This window comes from Labeo rohita, unplaced genomic scaffold, assembly GCF_022985175.1.
Source record: "Labeo rohita strain BAU-BD-2019 unplaced genomic scaffold, IGBB_LRoh.1.0 scaffold_168, whole genome shotgun sequence".
Taxonomy (NCBI): Eukaryota; Metazoa; Chordata; class Actinopteri; order Cypriniformes; family Cyprinidae; genus Labeo; species Labeo rohita.
The window spans coordinates 79,192-88,792 of NW_026127868.1; the positions used below are offsets into that span (position 1 = coordinate 79,192).

A 9,601-nucleotide genomic window follows, 5' to 3' on the forward strand; every position below is an offset into this window, starting at 1 on the left:
AGTTCAGATTTACCTGTAGAGTCTTTTATCGCGCTAAGAGACAGTGTTATCGAGAAACACAGCCCTGTTCAGGTAAGAGTTGATCATCATATTCCAGAATATATAAAATAGATAATGATACTCCGCGAGGAAGCGTATCAGTCCAGTATTGTTTAACATCAGGATAAATTATGTTTTTCAAAATGTCAAAGTAGATATAGGAAAATCTCTTTATGCTGATGATGGAGTGATATGGAAGAAGGGACGTAATGAATCACATGTAACAAAAGTCACACAAACAGCAGTTAATGAAGTGGAAAAATAAGCCAATAAGTGGAGTTTCTGATTATCAGTTGCTAAAACTCAACTAGTCTGTTTTGTGAAGAGAAAATCATAATCCTGAAGTCAAAGTGAAACTATATGGTCAGGTACTGGAACAAGTCAAGTATATAAAATATTTAGGGATATGGATGGATTGTAGGTTGACTTTTAAGACACATAAGAGAAAGTGTTGGAAGAAAAAAAAAAGTAACAATATATTAAGATGTTTATCAGTAAAATCAGCAGTGTTAATACGGCAGTGTTGCTCTGTCTTCACTCTTAAGGAGTTAACTCAACAACAAATAGTGAAAGATACCCCCTAGTGTTGGTGAAAATTAGCAGAGTTAATTTTTGCGTCGTTAACTTTCAATAGTAAGTTCCTGCACAACCGGAGGCTGCAGTTTCAGGACCGCATTTCTAGGACCCTATTTTGTGACAGCGCCATCTAGAGGAGACCTGATTCATGCATAAAACAAAAACTATTATTATTTTTTTTTAATCTTTCCATCTTAATTTTAAACCCCTGGGGGGATCAGCTCACGTTTTTTAAGATCAGTGCAAAAGACACTAAAAATACTTCGTCAAGTTTGGTCACACAAATAAGTGTTATACATCATTAGAAACCATTAAGTGTATACTTTTATTTGAGAACACTCACAATAAAAACTGAACTGTGTTCTTCTTTAAATTAAAGAAAATAAACAGGGTGCTTTCTCAGTCTTCACTATCTCCGCGAACGGCTTTTAGAAATGAGTCAATAAAATGAACCTAAACTCAGTGAATATTTGACACACAGACAGGAGAGATATATCTATAGAAAGCTTGATATCTCTACTTTTATATAAATCAAGTCTTATCGAAAACAAATATTCTGTGCTAAAGTAATCCGCGTGAAACCAACGTGATGCCTAGTTTTTCCCTCAGAGCTTATTATTTTTAATGTGATCACGCCCACGAGCTGCTTTTGCTTTTGATATGATAAATAGCCACGTGCGCGGCGCCGCGTGTTAGCGCCCACATCATCGTAAACAAAGCTTGACATTTCATACATTCAAGTTTATCTCGGCTACTGTTCGTTTCTGGAAGACGCGCTGAGAGAAACAGTAGAAATTACCTTCAGAAAAAAAGACGCGCTGAGAGGAAAAACACAGAATTCACATCAGATGAAGAACAACGCGACGCGCAGCTCATCCAGAGGAAGAGATCAGTCTGATGAGTAAGTGATGTTTTTTTTTGCATTAGTTAACGCTTTATTTTGACATAAGTTTGAACACATTTACTAGCTTGGGTTTTCCTAAACTATGATTCCTGGCTAAAATGTTTGAAATCGAGTGAAATATTTTGAAAATGATATGTAGCTCATTGTATCTAAATTTCTTACAACGCGATGAAGTTTTCATGTTCTATATAATATAAAACAAAATACGATATAAAAGTAATATGAGTGTACACTGTAACATGATGAATGCTACGAGTCGAAGTATGTCTAGATCGTGTTTATTATTAATAATTTGTTCCCAAATAGTTTTATAAGGTGCCAAACCATAATTTGTTTCTCAGATATAAAATGTCCTTTTTACATAATACAAAGTTGGCGTGAATCTGTGACTACAAGATCGTTATATACAGATTCTTCTGATATTAACATGCTCAGAGGTGTTTTTTGTTTTTCTTTTTTAGTGATCTGATATCTGCACCACAGATGAATATTGCTGATTTTTACTGGAGTCTCTTCAAACTTCTGAGAGCGCTTTACCAACATCAAATGTTATTCTTCACTGATTTTCAGTAACATAAGCTCTGTGACTGTTTTTTTTTTTTTTTTTTTTTTTTTTTTATTTTTTTTTTTTTATCTTGAATCCATGGAAAGAAGCAGCAAACACTTAAATATCAGGTATGGTTTGCTGAACAGGAATGACACAAGGTCTGTTCACATCTCTGTGGTTAGATCAGTGAGTACAATAATAATCTTTGACCATCATTATGTATGTTTTGATTATATTGTGTTGTAAATAAAATACAAACGACCAAAACCCCCATTATCTTACTTTCCTCTCATTCTTTGTTACCTGCCTCATAGTGACAGTCACACTGATGGGCCATTAGGGGACGGCCTTTTGTCTCTCAGGTGTGAATCACTAAATATTCATGGCCATTATCCCTCCCTCACATACGGCTTTCTATCACAAAACATGTCTTAGAAAATTTACATCAATATATTGTTTTCTGTGAAAGAGTAAGCACGATCATTTTCACATCATTTTGAAGTAAATATTCTAGCCTACAAGAGTGATTACTCAAAAGCCTTGCTCAGGGCTATTCAGTATGAGTTTTATGGCCTTATTTCAGCTACATTTATTTTCCTAAAACTTACTAACCACGCATATATTTTTTTTTTTCTAAAAAATGCAAACATGTACATCCATCTTGCTCACATATTATTGTAGCACTGTTTGTGCTGAATACAAAAAATTATATGTTGGCCAGTAGTATGTTATAAGTAGTTGAAATAAGCACAAAGAAATGCGGTCCTGAAACTGCAGCCTGCAGTTGTGCAGTTTATTCTCTTAACTTTACTGTGTTAAGCTCCGCCCCTCAATCTACCCCCTGCGAAGATCTGAACAGGACAGGAGTTTTCTGGTCGCCATTTTCTTTTAGCTCCAATCGACAGGTTAGCTTGTTTAAGTAACGTACTAAAACACAGTTTTAATATGTCATCTGAATAAATGTACTAATGTTAGTGCATATGTTGTATTTTGATGGAGTTTTTGTAGTTTTGTCGATTTTATTTCAGAACTTCCGAATGGGTAACGTCGTGGCAAGTTCATACGTTGGAGAGTTGCTTTTCGTCACGTCATGCAATGCTAAAACAAATTATGACAATAATCTAACTTAATTTGTTTGTTTGTTTTCATTTGCAATTGGCATTATATCCCATGAATATGTTTTAGTTGTTTTAATGTTGAATTATCTAACGTCACAATGGGGCATCAGCATTTTTATGTGTTGGACAGTTGAAATTGTGATGTTTCAGCTTGGACTGTAAGTTAGATGTTTGCATCATATATGTCAATGTTTAACGTGTAATTCATGTAATATCGTTGCTGATGTAGGTTTAGTTGATTTTCAGCATGTATTACGACGTTAGATACAGTCCGAATAAATATGCTAATAATATAACATGTATTCTGTTGTAATGTTACATAAACTATATATTTGCCACTGTTCAGCTCACAGAATAAATGTTTACAAGGATAATTTACAAATTCTGTGAGGACATTTATTTGATCGCCACCATTGCATTTTTTTAAGTCACTTTTTTTTTGTTTCACAGAGAAACTGTATGGCATCACTAGATGAAAAGTGACTGTAAGTATTTACTGAATTATTTGACATTTCTTTTGCTGTTTTGTATGAGCAGTTGTTAGATCTAACTGAGGTGACTATGCAAATTATTGCAGCAGTATTACTGTGGGCATATTTATTTATATGTTGGGTATGAAATATTTTTCACACTATAATCTGCGTTATACTCTTGTCACTTCTTACAGATCATGCTGGTTAAGGTGAAACTTGGGGATGCCCAAAAATTTGTCAAGATAACTGAGCTGAGCCTGGTGGAATTTTTGATTGCTGGTAAAAACAAACATATATATATATACTACCGTTCAAAAGTTTGGGGTCAGTAAGACTTGTAATAGTCTTTAAAGAAGTCTCTTATGCTCATCAGGGCTGCATTTATTTGATTAAAAATATAGAAATAAAACTGTAATATTGCAAAATGTTTTTACAATTTAAAATAATGTTTTTTATTTTAACATACTTTAAAATAGAATTTATTCCTGTGATGAAAAGCTGAATTTTTATCAGCTGTTACTCCAGTCTTAAGTGTCACATGATCCTTCAGAAATCATTCTAATATGTGGATTTATTATTAGAATGATCAATGTTGGATAATATCAACAGTTGTGCTGACAAATATTTTTTGGAACCTATAATTTTTTTTTTTCAGGATTCTTTCATGAATAACAAGTTTAAAAAGTACAATGTTTATTTTTATTTTGAATAAACATTGTACTTTTTAAACTTGTTATTTTTTGTTATTTTAATTTATGTTACTTGAATGTAATTTATGTTACTAGTAATTTTATATGAGAATATGTATAGTCACATGTTGCTTGTGCCCTGATGTTCAAAGTTAATCATTGCTGTGTAAAACCTTGTAAGTCTGTATACTTTCTCATAAAATTGCATGTTTTTTTTTTTTTTTTTTTTTTTTTTTTTAAGCATTTTTAAAGTTTGGTGTTCCATCTGTACCCAAGAATGTGAAGGTTTTTGACGAATCAGGGACTGAGGTGGATGATGATGTTTTTGAGGATGTAGTCAGAGATCCCTCAGTTGGAGTTCTTACCATAAAACATGGTGCAGGGTTTGTATTTAATACATTACTCATTAGAAATTTAATACTACTAATTTACAACAATTCCCCATAAATATTTATCTGCAAACAGACTTGGGTTCTGCCTCTCCACAAGCCTCTCATGGGCAGTCAAATCAGTCCCTGTCTTTATATATCCCTGTCTGTCATTATTGAAGAAAGCTCCTCCAGTAAACGAATGAGGTTAGATGATGAAGCTAAAATTAGATTTAGATTAGATTTTTTTTTTTTTTTTTTTGTACTTTTACATTTTGGGGTTAAAAAGTAAAAAAAAAAAAAAAAGAAAAAGTAAAAAAAAAAAGACTGTTAAAACTCATAAATGTATTTTTAAAAATTAAAATGGATTTAATATTTGTATGACTGAAGCTGATTTATGAGACTCAATTATTATATATATACACGCACATATATTTATTTATGTTATTATTTTTTTATGTTTAAGTTGGTGGAAACCATTCTTGTCCAGAAACCTGGTGGGGAGCACATAATAAATGAATTAAACTGAACTAAGTCTCTGGGGGACGAAGCAAGGAGGAAAATGGTTAACATCTTAACAGCTGACATGACAGAAAAGAATGGGTAATCTTCATAATTATTACCTGGTGTACAGGTCCTTTTCAAAAAATTAGCATATTGTGATAAAGTTCATTATTTTCTGTAATGTACTGATAAACATTAGACTTTCATATATTTTAGATTCATTACACACAACTGAAGTAGTTTCAAGCCTTTTATTGTTTTAATATTGATGATTTTGGCATACAGCTCATGAAAACCCAAAATTCCTATCTCAAAAAATTAGCATATTTCATCCGACCAATAAAAGAAAAGTGTTTTTAATACAAAAAAAGTCAACCTTCAAATAATTATGTTCAGTTATGCACTCAATACTTGGTCGGGAATCCTTTTGCAGAAATGACTGCTTCAATGCGGCGAGGCACGGAGGCAATCAACCTGTGGCACTGCTGAGGTGTTATGGAGGCCCAGGATGCTTCGATAGCGGCCTTAAGCTCATCCAGAGTGTTGGGTCTTGCGTCTCTCAACTTTCTCTTCACAATATCCCACAGATTCTCTATGGGGTTCAGGTCAGGAGAGTTGGCAGGCCAATTGAGCACAGTAATACCATGGTCAGTAAACCATTTACCAGTGGTTTTGGCACTGTGAGCAGGTGCCAGGTCGTGCTGAAAAATGAAATCTTCATCTCCATAAAGCTTTTCAGCAGATGGAAGCATGAAGTGCTCCAAAATATTGACCGCAGCTGACATGGCACCCCAGACCATCACTGACTGTGGGTACTTGACACTGGACTTCAGGCATTTTGGCATTTCCCTCTCCCCAGTCTTCCTCCAGACTCTGGCACCTTGATTTCCGAATGACATGCAAAATTTGCTTTCATCCGAAAAAAGTACTTTGGACCAGTGAGCAACAGTCCAGTGCTGCTTCTCTGTAGCCCAGGTCAGGCGCTTCTGCCGCTGTTTCTGGTTCAAAAGTGGCTTGACCTGGGGAATGCGGCACCTGTAGCCCATTTCCTGCACACGCCTGTACACGGTGGCTCTGGATGTTTCTACTCCAGACTCAGTCCACTGCTTCCGCAGGTCCCCCAAGGTCTGGAATCGGTCCTTCTCCACAATCTTCCTCAGGGTCCGGTCACCTCTTCTCGTTGTGCAGCGTTTTCTGCCACACTTTTTCCTTCCCACAGACTTCCCACTGAGGTGCCTTGATACAGCACTCTAGGAACAGCCTATTCGTTCAGAAATTTCTTTCTGTGTCTTACCCTCTTGCTTGAGGGTGTCAGTGATGGCCTTCTGGACAGCAGTCAGGTCGGCAGTCTTACCCATGATTGCGGTTTTGAGTAATGAACCAGGCTGGGAGTTTTTAAAAGCCTCAGGAATCTTTTGCAGGTGTTTAGAGTTAATTAGTTGATTCAGATGATTAGGTTAACAGCTCCTTTAGAGAACCTTTTCATGATATGCTAATTTTTTGAGATAGGAATTTTGGGTTTTCATGAGCTGTATGCCAAAATCATCAATATTAAAACAATAAAAGGCTTGAAACTACTTCATTTGTGTGTAATGAATCTAAAATATATGAAAGTCTAATGTTTATCAGTACATTACAGAAAATAATGAACTTTATCACAATATGCTAATTTTTTGAAAAGGACCTGTATATATGATCTCTATAGTTTTACATTTTTATTGTTGTTGTTTAAATTCATGCAAAGGACACTAAAAATCTCTCTCTCTCTCTTTTTTTTTTTTTTTTTTTACTGCAGTACATCACCACCAAGGCAAGTGAAAGAAAAATATGCGGAATTGTGGCTTGTTCCCTTACCTGAGTGACCCCTTTTCTAAAAATGGCTGCTTTGAAAGTGTCAGCTTTGAATTCTAATTCTGTGTTGGCAATTTAAATGCTGCTGATCTCACATACTCATACTACAGATGGTGTATTTTGCTGTTGAATTTAAAGACTTTTTATCTTTATTTTAATTTTTCTAAGGAACATTATTATGATGGCGAAAGCGGTACTGGGTACTTAGCATGGAGAATCAAAACTATACAGAGAGGCTTAGCTAAGGAACGATGTGCGTCATTTAAATGTAAACGATAAAATTCTGAAATCTACCTTTTTTGATTTTTATGTAGCTCAATTTGCAATCTTTTACAGGAGTTCTCTTGCCAAGTTGCCTGTTTTAAGGATTAACTTCATTTAACTTGAGCAGTGTTGAAGCTTTTAAAATGTTGTGTTGTTCATCACCAGGACTGAAGCGGGGTCTGGTGGACCAAATGTAAGACGGCAGTCAGAGTTTAATCCAGAGACAATCTTGAGTGAGGATGAATGCAAGGAAGCAATTGCATTCATGAGCCATTCTTCTGATGAGGACGCCATCAAGAAGGAAATTAAATTGACATTCGACTATCGCCACAACATGGTTCTTGACCCCATGCAGTAAAGTGATATATTGACAGTCTTTCCACGATTCAAAGATATTAAAGGCTTGGTAAAATGTTTATAATCATACTTTTAACAATTTAACAATACAATAAATTGTACTGATGTTTAAATGTAAGTTTATTCACTGCTTGCTTGGGTTTATATCCATAATGATTTGTCTGGTACTTAGAAAAAAATATTTTGGCTCATCCTTTTCTGCCTCCTCTTAGATTGAGCAAGACTTTGTTCTAATGTTTGGAGAAGGAGTGTCAGGCAAGCTACTGGAGAAGTGGACCACTGCATTCAAGAAAAAGGTGATTCAGCAGTGCAAAAAGCTTCCAAGCACCAGTGATTTGGAAGAACTACTGCTGGCAGCTGAATCTCCTACTGGTGACTCAGAAAAGGGTGTTAACTTTGGTAAGATGTTAAAGATTAGGTTTATACTTTAAATATTAATTAGAAATATTAAGATTAAGATTTGGTACCCATACATTTTAATGTTCTTTCTATTCTTTTATTTCACTTCCAGTTTGCATTATTGATCAGATTTTGCTAACGTAATGTATGTGTGTAAACAGGATGGGACAGCGACCTCTCTTCTATAATACTTCTGTTGCATCTGATCCCACTTTCTGCCCAAGGCCGGAAAAGACCAGGAAAGGTGTCTGCCTCTCAAGCAGAAACACACCTTGTTGTCTTCAAGAAGGTTTGTTTTTTTTTCTCTTGTTTTATTTATTTTTCTGTTTTATATTTAACATATTGGTGATTGTTCTCTTTCAATTTGCTTGGTTTCTCAGAGTGGAACAAACATTGAGGAGCATCTTTGAGAAATTACAGCTGTTGCTCAGCCCTACCTCCTGGCCGTGGGACCTCAGAAGAATTTAATTCACCAGTACTTCATCGTTCTTGATCGGCATGCCATTCCATGCAACTCAACCTCTTCTCTTGGTGCCGTTGACGAGCTGTTTAAGGCACACTTTGTTTTTGGCACCTCTTACAACATTATACTACACGTACACTTTCATTCAGACCACTGTGTACAACATAGATGTTGGCAAAGTGAAGGAGAATCTTTGTGTTGCTGAGGTCAGAGCACGGCTTCTTAGCTAGGTGCTAAGTTTAAGTAGCTAAGTTTTTCTGCCCTCATGAAGTGTTTTGTTTGTCAGGCTGAGTTATGTGGTTCAAAATTGCTTTTTAGGCACTTCAGATTAGTACATGGTTTTGTTCCTGGAAAGAATCTTCGCCTTAAATGTGAAGAGGCAGGGTGTTGTTCTGTGTTTGGGACTTTTTCAAGGTTTAGAAAACATTTGAATACAAAACACCCTGAGCAAAGTGACCAGCATTTTGACACCATTGACAACTGTGAGACTGCTGAGGCAGAAGGACAAAGAAGTGCTCAAACATTTGATCAGATTGGCTCTGTTGGAGAAGTGGCCACAACATCTGTATTGTTAAAGTCAAAAAGAGCACTTTAGATGTGTGTGCATCTGCTGCTGCACAACTAAAATTTGCTGGGTTAAGTCAGTCTGCTGTAAGTGGTTTTGTTTCATCTATGGAGGAAATGGTTTTTGAGATTCACAGTCAGGCCCAGGATGCAGCTTTGCTCTGTCTGTCTCCACATGACATTGCAACTAAAAGGAAAATAGGAAGTTCGTTTCAGCATTTGTTCAAAGGAAGGTGTTTATGTTGTTCCCCCCCATTTTTAACTCCTCACTGGATAACACTCATTTATGTGCCCTCTTTCATGCACAGGATATTAGACGGTATGGTTTTAATTCTATAATTGAGCCTCTAGTAAATGATCTAAAAGTTCTTGAGATTGAGGGGGTTAAGAATCCGGTATCTGGACATTGTGTAAGGGGTACAGTTGTTCAATCACAGGGGATAACCTGGGCTTACACAGTTTATTAGGATTTCTGGAGTCATTTG

General features: G+C 35.7%; 1 protein-coding gene and 1 long non-coding RNA gene across 2 annotated transcripts in view; both read left to right on the plus strand.

Moving 5' to 3' along the window:
• Positions 1 to 8,879, plus strand: part of LOC127158751 (uncharacterized) — a 16,810-nt gene extending 7,931 nt beyond the window's left edge. The window contains exon 12 of the mRNA XM_051101762.1: positions 8,759 to 8,879. Within this exon, the coding sequence (XP_050957719.1) occupies positions 8,759 to 8,782 (24 nt within the window). The 3' untranslated portion in view covers positions 8,783 to 8,879. The remainder of the gene's footprint in view (positions 1 to 8,758) is intronic.
• LOC127158752 (uncharacterized) lies at positions 3,629 to 4,723 on the plus strand. The gene is made up of 3 exons (XR_007826261.1): positions 3,629 to 3,669; positions 3,852 to 3,936; positions 4,588 to 4,723. It is a non-coding gene; the product is annotated as an uncharacterized LOC127158752 (long non-coding RNA).
• Positions 8,880 to 9,601: the final 722 nt, after the last annotated feature.